The sequence below is a fragment of the Protopterus annectens genome, chromosome 12.part0 (assembly GCF_019279795.1).
Source record: "Protopterus annectens isolate FY-2018-M chromosome 12.part0, PAN1.0, whole genome shotgun sequence".
NCBI lineage: Eukaryota > Metazoa > Chordata > Ceratodontiformes > Protopteridae > Protopterus > Protopterus annectens.
In genome coordinates, this window is record NC_056746.1 from 1,380,869,512 (window position 1) to 1,380,895,725 (window position 26,214).

A 26,214-nucleotide genomic window follows, 5' to 3' on the forward strand; every position below is an offset into this window, starting at 1 on the left:
GCCTTGTGGGCCATGTGCCTGAATCTCACATGTACACTGCCTTGTCAACCATGTCCCTGAATCTCACAGGTACACTGCGCCTGTGCATTTTGGGGCATGTCCCTGAATCTCACATGTGCACTCCTCTGTGCCTTGTGGGCCATGTCCCTGAATCTCATATGTGTAATGCCTCTGTGCTTTGTGGGCCAAGTCCCTGAATCTCACATGTGCATTGCCTCTGTGCCTTGTGGGCTGTGTCCCCAAATCTCACATGTGCACTCCTCTGTGACTTGTAGGCCTTGTGCTTGAATCTTACATGTGTGTTGCCTCTGTGACTTGTGGGCCTTGTGCCTGAATCTCACATGTGTCCTGCCTCTGTGCCTTGTGGGCCATGTGCCTGAATCTCACATGTGCACTGCCTTGCTGACCATGTCCCTGAATCTCACAGGTACTCTGCACCTGTGCATTTTGGAGCATGTCCCTGAATCTTACATGTGCACTCCTCTGTGCCTTATGGGCCATGTCCCTGAATCTCACATATGCACTGCCTCTGTGCCTTCTGGGCCAAGTCCCTAAATCTCACATGTGCACTGTCTCTGTGCCTTGTGGGCCATGTGTCTGAATCTCACATGTGCACTGTTTCTGTGCCTTGTGGGCCAAGTCCCTGAATCTCACATGTGCACTGTCTCTGTGCCTTGTGGGCCATGTGCCTGAATCTCACATGTGTACTGTCTCTGTGCCTTGTAGGCTAGGTCCCTGAATCTCACATGTGCACTGCCTCTGTGCATTCTGGGCCAAGTCCTTGAATCTCACAAGTACACTCTTCTGTGCCTTATGGGCCATGTCCATGAATCTCATATGTGCACTGCCTCTGTGACTTGTGGGCCTCGTGCCTGCATCTCACATGTGTACTGCCTTGTCAACCATGTCCTTGAATCTCACAGGTACACTGCACCTGTGCATTTTGGGGCATATCCCTGAATCTCACAAGTGCACTTCTCTGTGCCTTATGGGCCATGTCACTGAATCTCACATGTGCACTGCCTCTGTGCCTTGTGGGCCAAGTCCCTGAATCTCACATGTGCACTGTCTCTGTGCCTTGTGGGCCATGTGCCTGAATTTCACATGTGTACTGTTTCTGTGCCTTGTGGGCCAGGTCCCTGAATCGCACATGTGCACTGCCTCTGTGCATTCTGGGCCGTCCCTGAATCTCACATTTGCACTCCTCTGTGCCTTATGGGCCATGTCACTGAATCTCACAAGTGCACTCCTCTGTGCCTTATGGGCCATGTCACTGAATCTCACATGTGCACTGCCTCTGTGCCTTGTGGGCCAAGTCCCTGAATCTCACATGTGCACTGTCTCTGTGCCTTGTGGGCCATGTGCCTGAATTTCACATGTGTACTGTTTCTGTGCCTTGTGGGCCAGGTCCCTGAATCTCACATGTGCACTGCCTCTGTGCATTCTGGGCTGTCCCTGAATCTCACATTTGCAGTCCTCTGTGCCTTATGGGCCATGTCCCTGAATCTCACATGTGCACTGCCTTGTTGACCATGTCCCTGAATTTCACTGGTACACTGTGCCTGTGCATTTTGGGGCATGTTCCTGAATCTCACATGTGCACTCCTCTGTGCCTTGTAGGCCATGTCCCTGAATCTCCCATTTGTACTGCGTCTATGCCTTATGGGCCATGTCCCTGCATCTCATATATGCACTGCCTCTGTGCCTTGTCGGTCATGTCCCTGAATCTCACATGTGCACCGCCCCTGTGCCTTGTGGGTCATGTCCCTGAATCTCACATGTGCACTGCCCCTGTGTCTTGCCCATTTCCCTGAATCTCACATGTGCACTGCCTCTGTGCCTTGAGGGCCATGTCTCTGAATCTCATGTATGCACTGCCTCTGTGCCTTGTGGGCCATGTCCCTGTATCTCACATGTGCACTGCCATTGTGAGTTGTGGGCCTGTGCCTGAATCTCACATGTGCACTGCATCTGTGCCTTATGGGCCATGTCGCTGAATCTCACGTGCACTGCCTCTTTGCCTTGTGGGCCATGTGCCTGAATCTCGCTCATAGTATTTTAGAACACACTCAGGCTGATTTTACTCTGGTACTACAAGTATTTTACTGAAGGAGTAATAAGAAGGACAATTAAGTGTATCAGAAAATCCTTCTGCTGATGTGTGTATTAAGGATTAATGATCTCCAGATATCACAATTGTTTTTCATATTTGAGCTTGGTATCCAATTTTTACATTTACCTTTTATCTGTATAAATCAGCCAAATTCTGTAGTACAATCTAAGGGCAATAATAGTGATGTGGTGTGACTTGTGTCGTACCATACTGAAACTATATTATAAACGTGTTTGAATGAAATGTTGGGCGAGTATAAATTATAGTACTAACAATATCTGTTTTAATTAGTACAAATGTGTACATATGAAGTTTGGAAAGATAAAATCTCTTTCATTTTACAATCCAGGTGATCAATATTTTTTTGAAAAGATAATATCCTTTGATCACTAAAAGCTAACCTTAAATAGATTTGAACACTAATCCTGCTGATATTGTCAAAAGAAACAAAACATGAATTCTATCTATTAATGCACTGATATTTATTATTATTGTTTGTGTAATTAATTTACCTTTACTATTAAATTAGTTGATTAAAGTACATCAGAGAGTTAATGTTTGAGGTTGCACTTAAAAGGATTCCTGTTCATGTGCAGTGGGTTTTCCTTTGTGGCCTCATACTATTACCAAAGGACCAGCACAAGCTCTACTCTTTAACTATAAACTTAACCTCAAAGTAAATCTCTCCCCAGCCATAAAACAAGCAGAAAATGGATATGATCACCTACATTTGGAATAAAAATTACCTGAGCATCACAGTCATAACAGAAACATGTCTGAAAGTTAAGGACTGGCATATCAGTAGTAAGATTATGCAATATACCCAAGTAACATGAGTAAATGTAAAAAGGGTGATGTTAGTGCGCACAAAAGATTCCATTAAAGTTAAAAATATAGTATTCAGTCATGGATTGACTGGCTATACATGTTCACATTAACAATTATGAGGTGCATTTTATTACAGTATAGAGAATTCCCATGAGCGAGTATGCACCTCATAATTCTACTTGATACTCATTAGACCCATTATAGAGTACAACACCCCTTTTGGAATGTACCTCACAAGACATCTGCAGCAGCCGGAAAGGCCACAGAAGTACCTCACAAAGAGACTTCAAACAGATGCCCTACACTGACCGTCTCAAAAAGTCCAGCTTTACTCTATAGCATATCACACACTTCGAGGTGATCTCTGCCTAACATATAAAGCTATGTCAAACCCAGAGCTGTTGGACATGCTACACCTAAAGAAATCCCAATCCCTCCAAGCTACATGCTTTAGGGACCTAAACCTTGTCACCCCAATAAGCAGGACATGCTGGAGGGATAGATTCCTGTCCCAGAGACTTCCCATACTCTGGAACAAGCTACCCATATATGTCAAGCAAAGTTCCTCATTAACACTCTTCAAGAAAAATCTTGATGAGTGGATGGGAAATTGGAAATACACCTCAGGGATCACTTCTGTGGCTCTGCTTGACAGGGGCACAGGAAATTAACTTTCTTGGGTGGCATAAGCTGGGGAACCTTGTTGGCTAGGCTTACTTAGGCCCTTGGGCCAATAGCCTAGTACCTACCTATGAACCTACCTATGATAACCTGTATAGAACTGGGGTTATGGTATTTTCAGGCAGCATAGTTGAATTATCAATGCTGCAATAGCAAGAGATCTTAACATACCAAAAGTTAATTGGACAATATTAACTTTTTTGTATCAATGAATATCAACTCATATCTATTTTAAAACACAATAACACATTTAAGATCATAGACCATCAAGGTAGGAAAACATCCTTTATATAGTAAGTCTAAGTGAAGGCCTAAATAGTGACCATATGTGAGGGACAATCAGTCTCCACCCACAAGTTCTAACCACCAGTAATAATGTAGTTTTGTCTTTAAAAACAACACTATCAAAATGATATACACATATAAAAGGCTGGTAGGGGCAAGAAATAAATTATCAACATGGCACTGACAGAAAATTTTCAAGAATAACAGCCACAGTGAATGTTGCATTATAATTAAGAATATAAAGCATAATATTTAAGGACAGCATGGGGGTGGTGCTGCGATAGCGTTGTCGCCTCACAGTAAGACGCTGTCCAGTTCGATTCTTAGCTAGAGCGTCTTCTGCGTGGAGATATGCGTGAATGGGCATACCTTCGTTGAAGGTTGTGCGTCAGGCCTGGCAAGCCGGTACGTAAAAATCAACTGCCAATCATTAGCGGACCGGAGTTCCGCTGTGGCGACCCCTAACCGGGAAAAGCTGAAAGACACAAACAAACATTGCGAAAAAGGATCTATAGTAATGAAATAATATTTCAAAACAAACATCCAAACAAAATGTTGCAAAGGTATAATAACTGTGAAACAACTTCTTCTAGGTTATTTCTCTATCTTTGCTTCTTTGAGCCCCAGACTATGATTTGTGTAGTAAATTCATTTTCTTTTCACTATAATTTGTTATTATTAAATTTATCTTCTGACATACTCATTAATCTGTTCTATTGGCCAGTTTTCAAAATATTAGTCAAGATGAAGAATAAGATTATACATCTAAAATTCTTGAATAACTTTTTATTTGTTGCCTTAAACACAGATATAATGGCACTTGCATTATATGAAACATGGACTTTTAATGAACTCATAAGTAATGCAATTAGAAAATGGTGTCGTAATTAACTAAATGATGACTTCCCAAACTAAGAAGCTTAACACCTTCTCTTTAACCTTTCTCCCAGTGGTTTAAGGAAGTAACAGGTGACAAGGATGATAACTTGAGTGAGACCAATTCGATGAGATGTAGTCCTAACCTTTTAGGTAAACTCTTGTTCATATCACATGTAGCATTGGTAAAGCTAAATAAGTTAGTAAAAAAAATCATTAAAATGTGCAGTTTATGGAAATATTAATCTCTGATGGATTCCTTATTTTCTTCCATCATTAATAACCAATTAACAGTCTACAAAAGTTTAAATTGTCTTACTCTATCATTCTTTGTAAGGCCATAGTCATTTCCCAGCTTGCTAATGAGTCTCTTAAAACAATCTTTGATCTTCTTATATAAATTTGTGTTTTACTTATAAATGCTATCTAGGTGCTTTCTTTTTTCTCATCAGCTAGGAAAAGTTTAATTATCACCTTTCCCCGATAACACCCTTTTAACTAATTTCTCACTGACTTTCCTAAACAATCCCACAGCAGGGCTAGCCACCTGGTGGTGTGAACCTTGGCTCTAGATGATTGCCACTGTTGAAGTGACACCCTGACCCTATGTGCAAAAATTGGAAAAAGGGGTTTTGGATGGATGGATGTATTTTCTAAACAATCCCATCAACCATTTTAAGTTCAAACAATTCCAAAGGTTCACATTACAGTGCATAATGGTAAAGATCACTGAATCAGACATCTGTGAAGTCATGTTTAGAGATCAAAGATCACTGCATGCAGCACCCTTGTTACTTTTCAATGTGCAGTGATATGAAAGCAACGAGTTGTATACATTTAGATCATAGTGTGGAATGTTGTAATCTAGCTGTCTGAAAAGAGATTTGGTTATGGCAGGATTTGTCTGTGTACTAATTTTGTTAGGTAACAAATTCAGTAGATGATGCATTATGTGATGAGTTGCAAAAGCTATTTTGAGCTTTTGTAAGTTAAAAATTTTAGTCAGAGGTGCAATCCATCACCTCACTCCATCTAATGGAAGACAAGAAAATCTGCAAAATTCCAATACCATTCTGTCAATATTTAAATGGTCAACTAATTATTATTAAATTCATCCATCTCATACCAGTCACTTTTTATTTCACCCTCTTAATTCTTATTAAGTTCTATAATCCATAGGTCAAATTCCTTGGGTTATGTAAACTGCAGTGAATACATTTCTTCCTATTTTTCTCTATGTATAATGATCATTTTGAGAATTATGGAATATACCTCACTTCAAACCAGTTCCTCAAATGCATACCTCTCTTTAACAAGTACAGCTACATAAACCACTTTTTGATAAGAATCAAGTCATTTATAGAATTTTCACAAGAAGTATATTTCTGAAAAAAAGCAAAACAAAAAAGAGCCATTTTCTCAGCTATGATAATAATAAAATTACCATTTTCTAAAATATTCATGGTATTAATATATATTAGTTTTAACTAGGGATATATTCCACCCAGTCAAGGATTAAAAAGGACTTTTCCATTCTATATTTTTTAGGAAAAGCACACTTCACAGGCAGTCTGCTGTTTCAAATAATTCAGGTAATTTTAAAAATCATTTACTAGGTAAACAATATTTTTTCTCATCCCCTGTTCATCCCAACTTCTACAGTTTCGTTTATTCATACTCCTTATCTAGTACTGCCATACAACAGCATTACTAATCGATTCCTTTCTTTATACTCCTTGTCTAATACTGCCATACGACAACATTACTCATTGATTCCTTTATTTGTACTCCTTATCTAATACTGTCACACGGCAGCATTACTAATCGATTAATGTATTTGTACTCCTTATCTAATACTGCCATACAACAGCATTACTAATTGATTCCTTTATTTGTACTCCTTACCTAATACTGCCATACAACAGCATTACTAATTGATTCCTTTATTTGTACTCCTTATCTAATACTGCCATACAACAGCATTACTAATCAATTCCTTTTTTGCACTCCTTATCAATTAATGCCATACAACAACATTACTCATTGATTCCTTTATTTGTACTCCTTATCTAATACTGTCACAATACAACATTACAAATTGAATCCTTTATTTGTACGCCTTATCTAATACTGCCATACAACAGCATTACTAATCAATTCCTTTATTTGTACTCCTTATCTAATACTGCCATATGTCAGCATTACTAATCGATTCCTTTATTTGCACTCCTTATCTAATACTGCCATACAACAACATTACTAATCGATTCCTTTATGTGTACTCCTTATCTAATACTACCATACAACAACATTACTAATTGATTCCTTTATTTATACTCCTTATCTAATACTGCCATACAACAGCATTACTAATCGATTCCTTTTTTTGCACTCCTTATCTAATACTGCCATACAACAACATTACTCATTGATTCCTTTATTTGTACTCCTTATCTAATACTGTCACAAGACAGCATTACTAATCGATTCCTTTATTTGTACTCCTTATCTAATATTGCCATATAACAGCATTACTAATCAATTCCTTTATTTATACTCCTTATCTAATACTGCCATACAATGGCATTACTAATCGATTCCTTTTTTTGCACTCCTTATCTAATACTGCCATACGGCAACATTACTCATTGATTTCTTTATTTGTACTCCTTATCTAACACTGCCATGCAACAGCATTACTAATCAATTCTTTTATTTGCACTCCTTATCTAATACTGCCATATGACAACATTACTCATTGATTCCTTTATTTGTACTCCTTATCTAACACTGCCATACAACAGTATTACTAATCAATTCTTTTATTTGCACTCCTTATCTAATACTGCCATACGACAACATTACTCATTGATTCCTTTATTTGTACTCCTTATCTAATACTGTCACACGACAGCATTACTAATTAATTCTTTTATTTGTACTCCTTATCTAATACTACAATACAACAACATTACTAATCAATTCGTTTATTTGTACTCCTTATCTAATACTGCCATACAATGGCATTACTAATCAATTCTTCTATTTGTACTCCTTATCTAATAGTGCCATACAACAGAATTACTAAACAATTCCTTTAGTTGTACTCCTTATCTAATACTGCCATACAACAGCATTACTAATTGATTCCTTTATTTGTACTCCTTATCTAATACTGTCATATGACAGCATTATTTACTTATTTGCAGTTTAATGACCGGGGAGGTCCACTGGGCTCAAAAAGCCCATTTTCAGTGGAGGTCCAGGGAGAAAAGCTCCAATAATACATAGTACAAGCTCCATAATATGATGTACAATACATAGTGGAAACAGAAACAAACTCAGCAAATTTTACATACAAAATAGCAAAAACTAAACAAAAGTTAAACAGCAGCTTGGAAAAGGATGCAAAGCATATTTAGTGGTTGAGAACAGTAGTACAAGGTTAAATTAATACAGAGGTTTAAATCATCTGAGAATGATATAGAAGTACTCCTTATCTAATACTGCCATACAACAACATTACTCATTGAATCCTTTATTTGTACTCTTTATCTAATACTGCCATACAACAGCATTACCCATCGATTACTATATTTGTACTCCTTATCTAATACTGCCATACAACAGCATTACTAATTGATTCTTTATTTGTACTCCTTATCTAATACTGTCACACGGCAGCATTACTAATCGATTAATGTATTTGTACTCCTTATCTAATACTGCCATACAACAGCATTACTAATCGATTCCTTTATTTGTACTCCTTATCTAATACTGCCATACAACAGCATTACTCATCGATTCCTTTATTTGTATTCCTTATCTAATACTGCCATACAACAGCATTACTTATCGATTCCTTTATTTGTACTCCTTATCCAATAGTGCCATACAACAGCATTACTAATTGATTCCTTTATTTGTACTCCTTATCTAATAGTGCCATACAACAGCATTACTAATCGATTCCTTTATTTGTACTCCTTATCTAATACTGCCATACAACAGCATTACTCATCGATTCCTTTATTTGTATTCCTTATCTAATACTGCCATACAACAGCATTACTTATCGATTCCTTTATTTGTACTCCTTATCCAATAGTGCCATACAACAGCATTACTAATTGATTCCTTTATTTGTACTCCTTATCTAATAGTGTCATACAACAGCATTACTAACCAATTCTTTATTTGTGCTTTTTACCTAATAGTGCCATATAACAGCATTACTAATCAATTCCTTTATTTGTACTCCTTATCTAATAGCGCCATACAACAGCATTACTAATCAATTCCTTTATTTGTACTCCTTATCTAATACTGCCATAAAACAGCATTACTAATTGATTCCTTTATTTGTACTCCTTATCTAATACTGCCATACAACAGCATTACTAATCGATTCTTTATTTGTGCTCCTTATCTAATAGTGCCATACAACAGCATTACTAATTGATTCCTTTATTTGTACTCCTTATCTAATAGTGTCATACAACAGCATTACTAACCAATTCTTTATTTGTGCTCTTTACCTAATAGTGCCATACAACAGCATTACTAATCAATTCCTTTATTTGTACTCCTTATCTAATAGTGCCACAGAACAATATTACTAATCAATTCCTTTATTTGTACTCCTTATCTAATACTGCCATACAACAGCATTACTAATCGATTCTTTATTTGTGCTCCTTATCTAATAGTGCAGTACAACAGCATTACTCATCGATTCCTTTATTTGTATTCCTTATCTAATACTGCCATACAACAGCATTACTTATCGATTCCTTTATTTGTACTCCTTATCCAATAGTGCCATACAACAGCATTACTAATTGATTCCTTTATTTGTACTCCTTATCTAATAGTGTCATACAACAGCATTACTAACCAATTCTTTATTTGTGCTCTTTACCTAATAGTGCCATATAACAGCATTACTAATCAATTCCTTTATTTGTACTCCTTATCTAATAGCGCCATACAACAGCATTACTAATCAATTCCTTTATTTGTACTCCTTATCTAATACTGCCATAAAACAGCATTACTAATTGATTCCTTTATTTGTACTCCTTATCTAATACTGCCATACAACAGCATTACTAATCGATTCTTTATTTGTGCTCCTTATCTAATAGTGCCATACAACAGCATTACTAATTGATTCCTTTATTTGTACTCCTTATCTAATAGTGTCATACAACAGCATTACTAACCAATTCTTTATTTGTGCTCTTTACCTAATAGTGCCATACAACAGCATTACTAATCAATTCCTTTATTTGTACTCCTTATCTAATAGTGCCACAGAACAACATTACTAATCAATTCCTTTATTTGTACTCCTTATCTAATACTGCCATACAACAGCATTACTAATCGATTCTTTATTTGTGCTCCTTATCTAATAGTGCAGTACAACAGCATTACTCATCGATTCCTTTATTTGTATTCCTTATCTAATACTGCCATACAACAGCATTACTTATCGATTCCTTTATTTGTACTCCTTATCCAATAGTGCCATACAACAGCATTACTAATTGATTCCTTTATTTGTACTCCTTATCTAATAGTGTCATACAACAGCATTACTAACCAATTCTTTATTTGTGCTCTTTACCTAATAGTGCCATATAACAGCATTACTAATCAATTCCTTTATTTGTACTCCTTATCTAATAGCCATACAACAGCATTACTAATCAATTCCTTTATTTGTACTCCTTATCTAATACTGCCATAAAACAGCATTACTAATTGATTCCTTTATTTGTACTCCTTATCTAATACTGCCATACAACAGCATTACTAATCGATTCTTTATTTGTGCTCCTTATCTAATAGTGCCATACAACAGCATTACTAATTGATTCCTTTATTTGTACTCCTTATCTAATAGTGTCATACAACAGCATTACTAACCAATTCTTTATTTGTGCTCTTTACCTAATAGTGCCATACAACAGCATTACTAATCAATTCCTTTATTTGTACTCCTTATCTAATAGTGCCACAGAACAACATTACTAATCAATTCCTTTATTTGTACTCCTTATCTAATACTGCCATACAACAGCATTACTAATCGATTCTTTATTTGTGCTCCTTATCTAATAGTGCAGTACAACAGCATTACTAATCGATTCCTTTATTTGTACTCCTTATCTAATACTGCCATATGACAACATTACTAATCAATTCCTTTATTTGTACTACTTATCTATTAGTGCCATACAACAGCATTACTAATTGATTCCTTTATTTATACTCCTTATCTATTAGTGCCATACAACAGCATTACTAATCGATTCTTTATTTGTGCTCCTTATCTAATAGTTCCATACAACAGCATTACTGATTGATTCCTTTATTTGTACTCCTTATCTAATACTGCCATATGACAACATTACTAATCGATTCCTTTATTTGTACTCCTTATCTATTAGTGCCATACAACAGCATTACTAATCGATTCCTTTATTTGTACTCCTTATCTATTAGTGCCATACAACAGCATTACTAATCGATTCTTTATTTGTACTCCTTATCTAATACTGCCATACAATAACATTATTAATTGATACACCTTTCCCTATGAACCTTTTCTTTTGATTTTCAGATTGTTTTATGTTCTGTGGAACATGCACCTCAGATCTTCACTCTCATGATGGAGGATATTAAAATTCCAGCCACGCCTGATACCTGGCCTCAAAGATAGTGTCAAAATGATTGTAAAATGCAAATACATAGCAGGACAGGGTCTTTGCTAAAGTAGGAGCATTTTCATAATACTTGTGTTACAATGTAAAGGAAAGTCAATATTCCTCTTCCACGTATGGCGGCTTGATAATAAAACAGTAGAGAATGTGCAAGCCAGGCACCATGGTTTATACTTTCTCATGCTGCTTGCCTCTGCTTGTGTTTGTTGGTATTGCATGCACCCTAGTCTCAGTGTATACATACTAGCTAGTCAACATTTGTGTTTGTAACCGGATATGGTCAACATTTTTCAAGTGGATGTTTAGCTGTGTCAACCACATCAGGTAATCCCAGATATATATGTGTGTGTGTGTGTATATATATATATGTATATATATATATATATATATACATATATATATATATATATATATATATATATATATATATATATATATATATATATATATATAGATAGATATCAAACCTCAAAATGGTGCTCGAGAATGAACCAAGATATATATATATATATGTATACTCTACATGGTCGACATTTCAGAATGCTGAAGACCATATGGCCAAGACTATATGATCAACATTCGAAATGTTGACCATGTAATAAAAAAAAAAAATGCAACAATAAATTATTTTCACACTACTAGCAGGGGATATGCCCCCCTGTACCCCCCGTAATGTAAATAGCAAAGCCCCCCTGCGAAAACATTTGAAAGGTGTTAATTTTTTTTTTTGTCCTTTTCACATGTTCGAGTTTCTCTAAATTCGAGATTCTGGTTTCGAGTTTATGCCTTTCGAGGTTAGAGAAATTCAGTCATATGAAGGGGAACCATATGCACACATGCATAAATAAAACTTTATGTTGATTCAGTACATTTGCTTATTTTAGATACATTTTTCTTCTTGTTTATTTCATATTTGCAAATTATCAGTGTTTTATCTATTTATTATTTTTACTTTTCGTTCAACACTGCTTCGAAACAGGACTATTTCAGACATTGCCCTGGTACATAGCACATCCACACAGTCTTAATTCAGGAATAGTTTATAAAGACTTTGAACAGAAAACTTTATTCACTTCTATACTGTAACCAATTAAAAATGCAAAATATGCATAACATGTGTAGACATATGCAGTTAAAGGTGGTGAAGTATGCAAATAACAGGAATACAAAGCATTTGCAGACATATGTGTAATATAAAAGCCTTCATTTATTCAGCACATAGGTTCATAGATAAGTACTAGGCTAGCTGCTCTTGTGGGCCATTTTAAACCTAGTCAGTTTTCTTTTTTGTGCTCAAAATGACCTATCCCAATTGGTTATAGATTGGTCTTGCACACCCTATAATTAATAATTATATATTATCCCTAATGAGAATACCTGGGATCATGCCACAGATAATTTGAGGGGACCCATGCAGGGGATAAAGCATTTAGGAGCTGCTTCTGTCCATTAGTAGTACAGGGGGCAATCCTGGGGCACATTTTCTGTTTCCCATCCATAGATCTAATTAGTGACTAAATATGGACAGGGATGAACTTTTTTTTTCTGTGGATCGGGAGTCTGTTCCACAGTAGCAGTATTCTCTGTGCTATATACCTGTCCCCCCAAAACAATTCTGTTGATGTTGCTGAAAGGTTTAGATCCCCAGACCGAGTATTTCTGATGCCATTTGACTTGCTAATGTGCAGTAAATCCATCAGTAATGGGTCCGAGGATGCCTTGTATGCCAGACACAGGTGACCTCTTAGCAGTCCGTAGAATACAGAGTACAGTGACAGGATTTTTAGTCAGTCCATGTAGGACATGTTGTTTAGACCTTGCTTCCTTTAGTAAGGTGTCTCTGTGGATGATCCAGTTGCTGCATGTATCTGGACAGATATATGCCAAAGGGGGCATTATATTCAATGACTGGCCTAATGAGGGCTGAGTAAAGGTGGACAATGGCATCCCTATATCTAAACACAATCCCTTTGTTTATAAACTGTGCTATGCAAAAGGACTTTCTTACAAAAATAGACACATGTTGGTCAGAAGTCAGGTTACTGTCTACATAAGTTCTCAAATCCCAAACAACCGCGTCAACTCTTAGGGGCTTATTGTCAATGTGATAGTTGCCTGGGGTACATGACTTCCCAAAGGATATAATAATGCATTTTTTGGCATTTTACTTTCAGTGCATGATTTTGGCACCAGTTATTCATTTGAGACAAACCTTTGTGCAGGATGGCTAAGTCATCTAGGGATGCAGTACCTGCTCCTAGCTTGCAGTCATCTGCAGAACTAGTTAGCTGGAGCCCTTTTGTATTGGCTTTTACTTCAGTCACTTGGTGACTGGTCTCTTTGGGGAGGTAACTTCACCTCTTTTGATCATCTGCGTGCTTCTGTGAGCCAGTTAGAAATCCAATGGTTTACATAGGAGTTTACTCCCAGTTTATTTAGCTTTTCTGCTATGCCTGAGTGGGGAATTGTGTCAAAAGCTTTGGCCAGGTTGAAGTATGAGGTGTGTACTGTTTTGCCTTCAACCATTGCTTTGGTGACCTTTTCAAAAAAATCCATCAGGATGAGTAAGCATGTCCTGCCCTTGACCAATCTAAACTGAGAAAGGTCCAGTCTTCTGTGGTTCCCCATATCCTGATTGGTTAATTCCATGACAAGTCTTTCCATGGCTTAGCATAAAAGGCTGGTCAGATTTATGGGTTTTTGATTGCCTAGATCTGTGAAAGGTCTTCCCTTATGTAGGGGAATGACTGTAGCTGTTCTCCATTCACTTGGCACAAAACCTGTATGAAGGCTGAGATTGAACAGTGTTGCTAGGGTGTGGCTAAACTGTGCTTCATACTATTTAACATGCACCCAGGGATATTGTCAGGACCCATCAATGCAGTATTTTTAACTTTTGACAGTACTTTTAGGGTGTGGCCTTGTGTGATAGCTGGGGGTGAGCAAGTTTCAGGTATATCTTGAGGGACAGTCTGACAGAGAGGGAAGAGGGGTAAAGGTCAGAGCTAAATATATCTGCCAGTAGGTTCACTATATCTTCAGCCTCAATGTAGGTAACATTGTTTAGAATCAGCTCAGCACAATGCTGCATTGTGCTTTTGAGATTACGAACATAACTAAAAATGCCTTGTTATTGTCTTTGGCTTGGGTAGCTATTTTAGACTCAGACTTGGATTTGGTGGATTTTATTAAGCTCCTGAGCTGTTTGTTTATTTCCGTGACAACGGCTCTAACATTCTGGGAAAAACTCTTCTTCTGGTCAGAAATATTTTTCTTTTATTATAAACTTGTTGGTATTATGGCTCCACCATGTGGGTTTGTTTCTGGGGTTTGCCCTGCACTTGTTCCTATGGGGTATAGCTGCATCTATGCACATTTACATGCTGGTATAATGTGATGGTATACATTTACGCATATTCAGTGGAGTTAACTGGATCTGGTGGGGATCTGAAGCTTGCCAATGTACCATTTAGGAGAAGGTAGTTTGTCTAAAAGAAATTCCTAAAAATACCTTGCGTTGGAAGATATCTCTGGTTTCAGTTTTATTTCAAAAGAGACTGCGTTATGATCAGACCTAACAAGTGATGGAGATATGCAAAGGATGCTGCAAGATGCTCCATTATTAGTTGGGACAATATTGAAGATGTTATTTTCCCTAGTGGGCACTCTGACTAATTGTTACAGAGCATTTGTAATGACAAAGTCTGGGAATCTCTGTGCTTGTGCACTAGTGGTGGTGTAGGTGTGCACTCCTGGGGATGTAGGCTTACACTAGTTGTGGTGTAGGTGTGCACTAGTGGTGGTATACGTTTCCCTGTCTATAGTTAGATAGTTTAGATCACCTAAGAAAATGGTATTTGGTTTAATACTGAGTGATTCTAGTCACTATATATATGCATTGTGGCGTTCTTTAGTCATATAGGGAGTTCTATACCTAGCTAATACATGGTACGGGACCTTGCGGATGGTTATTTGGACATAAAGAAGCTTTAGTACATCATGCTGCATTATTAGCTGTGATGCGAGTCTCTTTTGGATGTAGATTGAGACACCTCCACCTTTTTCCCCCTCCTGCTCAGTAGCTGGTCTAAACATGTGTAAGAACTTTTCGCTGTTTTAAACCATGCCTTAGTCAATACATGGAGGTAAATATTTTCCAGGAGGAGAAGGACCTGCTGGGAGTGGAATTTCTTGTTCAGGCTCCTAGCATTGATCAGTAACACCTTCATATTTCATATGCACAATATTTTATATTTTGTATTTTTCTATCTATTTTATGCACACAGTTTAAAAAGGGTTAGGAGATTCAGATGTGAAATGATACATAAAGTTGGTCATATATACTTTCAACCTTCTTAATCTTTCTGAATGCAAACCAGAATTTATTCAGAACCATCAATAATAATTTGCAGGGTCTATATTAGAACACCGAACATTTAAAATGTCGAAAATGTCAAGTGTTCTAATATCGACCCGTTTTCAGCGAACGCTGAAAATATCAAAGAAACAGAAAACCAAATTTTTTACTAGGGAAATAATTTGGTTGTCCGTTTCTGTTGCTTTGGTATTTTCAGCGCTCTGGTGGAAAATTACGGGTCGGGTTCAGGTAAGTGTACGATTCTGTGGATGTGAGGGTTAGGGCAGGTTAGGTGAGTTAGGGTTAGGGCACGGGTCAGGTAAGTGTGCGATTGTGTGGACGTGAGGGTTAGGGCGGGGTAGGTGAGTTAGGGTTAGGGCACGGGTGAGGTAACTGTGTTATAGTGACGGCCCTTAGGGTTAGGGTTTGGGTTAAGGTAAGTGGATAGTTAGTGGTGTATGTATAGTTTAGTGTAGGGTTAGGTGTAAGACTTTAGGTGTATGTGTGTGGATTGCTGTTTGTTTGGTGTGCTTGTGTTGTGTGTATGTGTTTTGGAACAGCAATTTTTTTCACTAGGAAAAAATTCACAGTTCTGAATGTTCGATGTTTAGTATTTTCGATTGGTAGGGTTCGCTATTAGAACACTCGACATTTTGAATGTTTGGTGTTCTAATATAGACCCTAATTTGCAGACATGCTAGACTTGTTTTGATAAAGAGAAATTAAAACAAAATGAATTAGTTACTAAAACTAGATGTGCAAGGGTGGAGATTTTGTCCGAGAGTCCTTCAAAGACAAGACAAAAGTCATAATCTGCTGTGGGGTAGCTGGTGATATTGTAACCCTGTAGTTGGTTATTTGAAGTTTAGAAGTATGGGGATGGTGAGAGAGTGAGTTTTTAGAAACAAACCCTTGTAACAAAGTTTTACAACTTCCTTATATGGGAAGTGCTTTTCTGTGTGAGAGGCTATTAAAAGAAAATCTTGTAATATGCCAGTTTCTATCTTTCTTAGGCTCTGTGTACCAGTTACAGCACCTCACAATATGCATTTCTGCTATTTTAATGTAAATTATTATTTTGTGGATATTTTTCTTCTTGGGGAGATGAGATGGTAAGCATATTTGACAAGAAGGTGTAGTTTGATAACTTTCTTGCTTTAGAATGTTTTGTCGGAGTTGGGTTCACTCCTTGCATCAAATATAGTTTGGTAATTTCTATTTAAGGGAATGTTTTGTGTTGTTTAGATTTTTGACCGTCTAGGAGTTTAGGAATTTTTTTCAGTGCCAAAGTATATAGTATACAGTAGCAGTATAATTTACCATTTGAATATGTTGTAATAAAAGTACCATACATCAAAAATGGTTGAATTGTCAATCAGTAAAATGAAAACACGGGCGAGTTTTTAGGTGTTATTTCACACAAAATGCTATAAGTGTACATGAAAAATATTTTTCAAAATGTATAGTTTCACACATACTACTTTGATAGATTTGTACTTCTAATCCATTATTTAATGTCTGGATTTTTTTTTGGGGGGGGTGGTATCTCTTTTCACGAGTTATATCTAGTTGTGCACACTATAGTTGACTTGGGCCATGCATAGGACTGATTTTTCTACCTTAGGCTGTTGTTGGCACAGATAGGCTCTGTTTCCCTGCCACCATGAATAGGATAAAGCAGAGAATAAGTGAATGCTGTGATTCCTCTATATCTTGCAGCTTTTTTTTTTTGCGGTTTTCAACTAGAAAATTTTTGCCATTATGTGCTACACTTGCATATTCTGTTATACCACTTTTATCAGTAGTAAACAAAACATTTTAACTGTCTGTTTTTAATCTATAGGTCCTGTCTTGGATTTTTTTCATAGGAACCTTGTCTTATACAAAGGTGATGACTGGCATCATACTCCGTGACAAAAGCCACAGTGCCCTCGTGTGGTGTGGAGCTGTAGTACAGCTGGGCTCTATGATAGGAACATTAGTCATGTTCCCATTGGTCAATGTCTATCAGTTATTTAAAGCTGGAGATGTCTGCACCACCCAATGTCCGTTATGATCATTTGTTTTGCTATCTGCAAAAGGAAAAAAATGAGCTTTTGTTTTACAATCTGTAATGGATTTATGGGCTGATACTTTAATCCTTCTTTTGAGAAGAATATCAGTGATGTGCTTACACATGTACATGGACACACACAGACACACACATACACACACACACACACACACACACACACACACACACACACACACACACACACACACACACACACACACATATATTTATATATACATATATATGCATATCTGAACACATATTCATGTAGACATATCTGACATCAGCTTCAATGTGGAATAGGACACCCTCTTTCTTCTCTAATCCAATATATTGCATTTATAATGCTCACATTTTTGTTTTGTGCATTATTTACTTTTTTACATTTGAATTGAATGGCGTTTATTTAGGTTGATGGTTCTTACATTTAGTGCCAAATAGAAACTGTTATACAAAAAATTTTAATGACCAAAGTAATGTATATGTACTTCTGCCTGCCTGTCTGTCTGTCTAGCTACCATAACTCTCAACCTCTAAATGCAAAAAAATCTGGACAAAGCCTGACAGAATTGAGGTGAAAAAGCCCAAATATAAGGACAGATTTAAATTACTGTTCTTATAAATTTAGAAAGTTATTAGAATAACAGGGTTTGTCTTAGCATGCATTTTTCTGATGTATATGAAGTCTGAAACAGAAATGTATAACATTATTTTGTGATTTCAGTCCTCAGATCATCCCAGTGATTTGCCAGAAAAATCACAAAAATATGAGGCAAAAATCTTGATATTCTGCAGAAATCTGGACAGTTAAGATGTATGCTAGCTACCTATCTTGATAGTGCATAGTCCAGTGGTGGACTGTGAAATGAAGGTTCAAGGTTCACTTTGGCTCTGACTTGTTGATTTTTGTGCAGGAATGGCTGTTGCTTTTTGGGTGATTGTACTTTCATAAGATTTGTGGATTTAGTAGTAAGAGGGTTTGGGGGAGGGGCAAAGTCTCCCATGTAAATGCATGTTTTTGCATTTGTGTGTGTGTGTGTGTGTGTGTGCGTGTGTGCGTGTGTGTGTGTGTGTGTGTGTGTGTGTGTGTGTGTGTGTGTGTGTGTGTGTGTGTGTGCACGTGTTCATGTCTGTGCACTTAATGACCACAACTGCAAGGGTAATTTTCTTGCATTTATGATTGGTTTGGTCTGTGTATAACTTGCGGTCAACCATGCACAGTAAATGTTTTCAGGCTGGTTATGCAATGGTTGATCAGTGTGCTAGGCACTCTTTATGAATATAATAATAATATATGTATAAATAAGTACACCTGCATAGGTAATACTCAGTGTTCAGATTCTCCCCATTATTAGCAATAAAACACAAATCTGTACTCCAGCTGACCAGTGTGTAGTTGCCATCTGGAGCACAGCAGCAGCCACGGTGAGATGGAAGTGACCGCCCAGTACCAGCTCATCATTCTAGGATGGATGACTTGACCGAGTCACATCCTGTGCGAGATGCCTCAAAATGTCCTTCACACACAGGAATCTGGGAGCACAAGTCCACCTTTGAGTGTAAGTATCTGTCTCTTAAACATGACGTGTGTAAAAGCATTGCAAACACTCTGGATTTGGTGTACTGGACACTCTACTGCACTTACCAGATAACAGGAAGAGGCATAAAACAGCATGCAAAATTTCTTAGTTACCCTCCCACTACATGTTGATGGCTTTGATCCCTTGCATTCACCTGTCCCTCCTTCTACTGCAGAATATCGAGAGGAAAAGGATAACACATGGACCTCCTGGAGAGAAAAGGACCGGAAATGGTATTCATAAAAGTGTCGAGTTTGTAAGATAATCTTATGATTATGTGCTTTCACAGCTTCGGTGTTTTCAAACATATTAGTAAGGCATGCATGCAGACATATTGGAAATGCATTCATGTTGTATTTGTGAGTTAAATTAAAGATAACTAAACACGCTGTATGAAATGGATTCACTAATTTAGTTACACGGTATACATGCTGAGCTTGTAAGAAACTAACTTTGAACTGCTGTCCATAGTTCATTGATCACTTTTTACCCTGACATTTTTCCTTCATATGCCTACTAAAAACAATTTAAGAATAAAGAATGCGAGACTCCAGATTCTAGAAATGTTGAAATGATGTTGAGAAACTACTATCACCAGATCAACTTCACCCCCCTCTCACCCCCTAAATGGCCCATCTCAATACCGGAAGATTGCCAAATTCCAGTAATAACGGCCACACAGGTACAAAACGCACTCTCTAAAGCCAAGAATACGGCATCCATGGGACCAGATGACATCCCGGGCTGTGTTCTACATGAACTACAATATGAACTGGCACCTCACCTAAGTGTCATGTTTAATCATAGCCTCACCTCAGGTTTCGTGCCCCCTGAGTGGTGCAGAGCTACAGTTATCCCAATCCACAAGGGGGGAATCCACCTTGGATCCCAGAAACTACCGTCCCATCAGTCTGACAAGCCTTATCTGCAAGGCCATGGAGCGTATTATCATGGATCTTATAAACAAAGACATTGGCAACCTTCAAACACTGGACCCCACCCAGTTTGGGTTTGTGAAGGGCCGATCTTGTCTCCTGAACCTGATTGACTTCTTTGAATCAGTCTCCAGAGCCATGGACAAGGGTAAGGTGGTCCACACAGCTTATCTAGACCTTGCCAAGGCATTTGACACCATCCCCCACTCTGGAATCATAGATAAACTTACTAAGTTGGGCATTAATCCCTATGTCACCCAATGGGTTGCTAAATGGCTTACTGATAGAACCCACACTGTAAAAGTAGCCGACTCCAAATCCAGCTCCAGACAAGTGACAAGTGGAGTACCTCAGGGTTCAGTCCTGGGGCCACTCTTGTTTGGCATCTACTTCTCTGAAGTACAGGTCAACACTAAGGGACTCTGGCTAACAAAGTTTGCAGATGACTGCAAACTGGGAGCCATTATTGAATCCCCAAATGATGTGGATACTCTACAAAAGGGCCTTACAGAAACAGATGCTTGGTGCCAGAGCCATGGGCTCAAGCTCAATGCCAAGAAATGTATTGTTATCCCCTTTGGGAAAAAACATGTATCCATGAATTACCATATAGGTGACAATACACTAAACACAGAAAGTGTGATAAGAGACTTAGGGACACAGGTGGACAGTGGTCTCACATTCAATAACCACATCGCCACAACAGTCAGGAAATCCTTCTATGTGGCACACCTCATCATGAAGGGCTTTTCATCCAGAAAAAAGGAGGTCATTGTCCCACTGTACTCATCCCTTATTAGACCCATTATAGAATACAACGTCCCATTTGGTATGTACCTCTCAAGACATCTGCAACAACTGGAAAGACCTCAGAAATACCTCACTAAAAGAATCACAGGCCTAAAGCAGATGCCCTACGCTGACCGCCTTAAAAAACTCCAGCTATACTCTGTCGCATATCGTCTACTCAGAGGCGATCTCTGTTTAACATACAAGGCCATGTCAAACCCAGAGCTGTTGGACATGCTACACTTAAAGAAATCCCAATCCCTCAGAGCTACACGCTCCAGGGATCTAAACCTTGTCATCACAATAAACAAAACATGCTGGAGGGATAGGTTCCTGACCCAGAGACTCCCCAGACTCTGGAATAGATTGCCCATACATGTCAAGCAGAGTGCCTCTTTGGACCTCTTCAAGAGGAACCTTGACGATTGGATTGGAGAAAGGAAATTCACCCCAGGGATCACGTCAGTCGCCCTGCTAGACAGGGGTTCAGGAAAGTAAATAATGTGGGAAGAAATAGCCAGGGAATTGTTATTGCTAGGCTTGTATAGGCCCTAGGGCTGATAGCCTAGTACCAACCTATGAACCTATGAACCATCTTCCACATTTGTAGTCTTTTAACATGTGCTAAGACTCACAAACAAAATTAGAGTGTTCTATATCATATACTTAATTTAACAAAATGTATAAGCAAAGAATATCTATATTTGCAGATACAGAAAACCATCTTTTGTGGGAACATGCACATAATAACATGAGAAATAACTAAGCATTAAATCCAACAGGTGCCGGAAGCAAGAGGTTTACACCACAAAAAAAAAATGGTTTATTGTACAAACCCACAAACAAATTGTACAGATAAGCACTTATGTGTACAATTTGCTTGTAGTTTTTGCAATAAATTGTTTTTCATAGTGTGAACCTCTTGCTTCCAGTGTCTGTTGGATTTAATAGTTTGTATTCTTTTTGTTTGGTTATTAAATAACTACGTGTGTTTTAACACATAGTTTATTTACTTATGAACTGGATACTTAAATTTGCAAATAAAATAAAACAACAAACACTAAAGACGCATATTAGACGTGTGCAATAACATACAATTTTATTACAAGTGTGCTGTCTTTCATGATTGAAGATGCAGAAGCAATACTGCTAAGGAGTTTGGAGTGGTTTCATATTTATAAAAAGAATATGCAGAAGCCCTGTGTATTTTGCTCTCTGTTTTATTCTCCTTCTCCTGATTTTGTATTATTTTTGTATTATATTTTGTAGTATGTATCTCTGTGTCTATAGCTAAATATAGCATGCATGTCAACACACACACACACACACACACACACACACACACACACACACACACACACACACACACACACACACGTTGTTCATGGAAATGCTAAGTCAGATCCATCTGTAGACTGTAATACCATGGTTGATTCTATTACGAAAGCCCTTAACAGCAGTTGCCTCTCAAATCCTTGCTCACGCAGTCTCAAAACCTGCTATTAACATGAAACCAAATAAAACACTTTAAAACAAGTGTTTTTTCAAGGTGACCTCCACCTTCCCTGAACTTAAATATACCAATATCTGTGGTTGTACATTATTGGAGAAAGGAGAAAAATCTTCAAAACAAAGATGATTAGTCTGGCTCATATGGAAGGGAGATGCAGAATATCTTGAGGAATTTGTTCAATACATCAACGATAATAAATGGGGTTTACAATTTACTTGCCACCATGATCAACATCAGATAACTTTTTTAGATGTTTTAGTGACTAAGAATATTGATGGTACATTGAACACCCAAGTTTTTTGCAAGTTCCCTCAATATAACTCCATATTACATGCCAGCAGTTTTCATCCGCCACATGTCACCCGCAACATTCCCAAGTCACAATTTATTAGATTTAATGGATTTGTTCCAATGCCCAACAATATGAGAACTCCAGGTAGGATATGGTCCAGAGATTTAAACACAGGAGTTTTAAACCAGGGGTTATCACCATGGCTTGTCACCAGGTATCATGCAGGGACAGGTCTGATCTTATGAAATATCAGGACAAAACTAAATCCATCCCTTCTCAACCCAGGTTTATTACTACATATGGTCGGAACACTGACATGTCAGGTCATTCATCAGAATTGGAACATATTATTGTCAGACCACAAACTGGGAGGGGTCATTCAGAATAGATGCCATTTTGGTTTCAGAAAAGGCAAGACAGTGGGGCCACATCTAAATCATTACAAACAGAGCTTGAATAAGGTTAGGTGCTTGACACAGTTTACAATGCCAGGTGAGGATGTTTTCCATGTGGTCACTGTGTTCATTGCAGTAGAATTAACAAAATCAAGAGTTTTAGTACTTGCAATACAAGCAGGGTTTATGATATCAATTTTTTTCTAATTGCTCCTCAGACTGGGTGGTATATCTTGCTACGTGTTCCTGTTGGGCCTTTTATGTGGGTCAAACCTCTAAGTCATTTAAATTTCAGGTCAGCCAGCATAAATTTCGGGTCAGCCAACATTTAAGTGATATTAAACATAAAAGGATTACAAATACAAATACACTCATCTGCTGCTTACAGATTCACTATTATAGATATTATCTCAGGCAAGAGGAATAACCTTATTGGTTGGCATACTACATTGGATAATAAAGAGAAGAAGTGGATAGTTAGACTGGGGGGATTATACCCACCTGGACTTAATGGATTATTATGATCAACCTATGGGATGCCTTGTTGTTAATTGTGATTAGTATTTATATTGTAATTGATGACTATTTCAATGACACTGAAGAAGGCTTTGGTTTAGCAGCCAAAACCGGTTTGTCTTGCTTTTATTTATTTGAATAAAAGATATCATTGCTTTATCTCACCCTCAACATGCTGGCTACATTTTTTGAAACCCAAAGATATTGCCAATATCCTGGCAGATTGATTTAGTGCCAACTTCACCCCCCTCTCACCCCAAGTGCCCATCTCAATACCAAAAGATTGCCAAATTCCGGTAATCATGGCCACACTGGTAGAAACCGCACTCTCCAAAGCTAAGAATACAGCAACCATGGGACCAGATGAGATCCCTGGCTGTGTACTACATGAACTACAAAATGAACTGGCACCTCACCTAAGTGTCATGTTTAATCATAGCCTCACCTCAGGATTCGTGCCCACTGAGCGGCACACAGCTACAGTTATCCCACTCCACAAGGGGGGAATCCACCTTGCATCCTGGGAACTACCGTCCCATCAGTCTGATGAGCCTGATCTGTAAGGCCATGGAAAGCATTATCATGGAACTTATAAACAAAGACATTGGCAACCTTCAAACACTGGACCCCACCCAGTTTGTGTTCGTGAAGGGCTGATCTTGTCTCCTGAACCTGATTGACTTTTTCAAATCAGTCTCCAGAGCTGTGGACGATGGTAAGGCAGTCCACACAGCCTATCTGGACCTCACCAAGGCCTTCAACACCATCCCCCACTCTGGAATCATAGATAAACTTACTAAGCTCGGCATAAATCTCTACATCACTCGATGGGTTGCCAACTGGCTTACTGGCAGAACCCAGACTGTAAAATTATCCGACTCCAAATCCAGCACCAGACAAGTGAGAAGTAGAGTACCTCAGGGTTTAGTCCTGGGACCGTTCTTGTTTGGCATCACTTCTCTGAAGTACAGGCCAACACTAAGGGACTCTGGCTAACAAAGTTCGCAGATGACTGCAAAACTGGGAGCCGTTATTGAATCCCCAGATGATGTGGATATTCTACAAAAGAGCCTTACAGAAACAGATGCTTGGTGCCAGAGCCATGGGCTCAAGCTTAATGCCAAGAAATGTATAGTTATCCTCTTTGGGAAAAAACATGTACCCAAGAATTACCACATAGGTGGCAGTACACTAAACACAGAAAGTTTGGTGAGAGACTTGGGAACACAGGTGGACAGTGGTCTCACCTTCAATAACTACATTTCCACAACAGTTAGGAAATTCTTTTATGTGGCACACCTCATCACTAAGGGCTTTTTCATCCAGAAAAAAGGAGGTCACTGTCCCACTGTACTCATTCCTCATTAGACCCATTATAGAGTACAACGCCCCATTTGGTATATACCTCACAAGACATCTGCAACAGCTGGAAAGGCCACAGAAATACCTCACTAAAAGAATCACAGGCCTAAAGCAGATGCCCTATGCTGACCAGCTAAACTCTGTGACATATCGTCTACTCAGAGGTGATCTCTGCTTAACATACAAGGCCATGTCAAACCCTGAGCTGTTGGACATGCTCCACTTAAAGAAATCCCAATCCCTCAGAGCCACACACTTCAGGGATCTAAATCGTGTCATCACAATGAACAAAACATGGTAGAGGGGTAGGTTCCTGACCCAGAGACTCCCCATACTCTGGAATAGACTGCCCATACATGTCAAGCAGAGCGCCTCCTTGACCCTCTTCAAAAGGAACCTTGACGATTGGATGGGAGATAAGAAATTCACCCTGGGGATCACGTCAGTTGCACTGCTATATAGGAGTCCAGGGAAGTAAATAGTGTCAATATCCAGGGAATTGTTATAGCTAGGCCTGTATAGGCCCTAGGGCTGATAGCCTAGTACTAACCTATGAACCATTAAGGGGGTTGCAGGATGCTAATAAACAGCTGTTGCAACAAGTAAATATGTTAAGAAAGCAGTACAGACCAGTAAAAAGGGATCCCTTTATCCTGTTTTGGCAGGTTTGGGAAAAAAAAAAGCAGAAACTTTTAATGAGGATAATAATCTTCTAGTAGCTGCTGAACCCCAACCCCATATGTACCAGTACTGGTGGCCCCTGTACACGAATCTGCTGTTTTTGAGCCCTCTGCATTTTTGAACACAAGGTCAGCGTGGTACTGTTACATCTCAGCGTAGTTCTCCTGTTCACTTCTTATCTTTAGAACAGGCATCTGCAATCAAAAAGGTTTTCCTTTCTTCTT

At 38.3% G+C, this 26,214-nt stretch overlaps 1 protein-coding gene across 1 annotated transcript in view; it reads left to right on the top strand.

The window, feature by feature from the left end:
- SLC52A3 (solute carrier family 52 member 3) overlaps nucleotides 1–18,592 on the top strand; it is a 43,515-nt gene extending 24,923 nt beyond the window's left edge. The window contains exon 3 of the mRNA XM_044090577.1: nucleotides 17,718–18,592. Within this exon, the coding sequence (XP_043946512.1) occupies nucleotides 17,718–17,930 (213 nt within the window). The 3' untranslated portion in view covers nucleotides 17,931–18,592. The remainder of the gene's footprint in view (nucleotides 1–17,717) is intronic.
- Nucleotides 18,593–26,214: the final 7,622 nt, after the last annotated feature.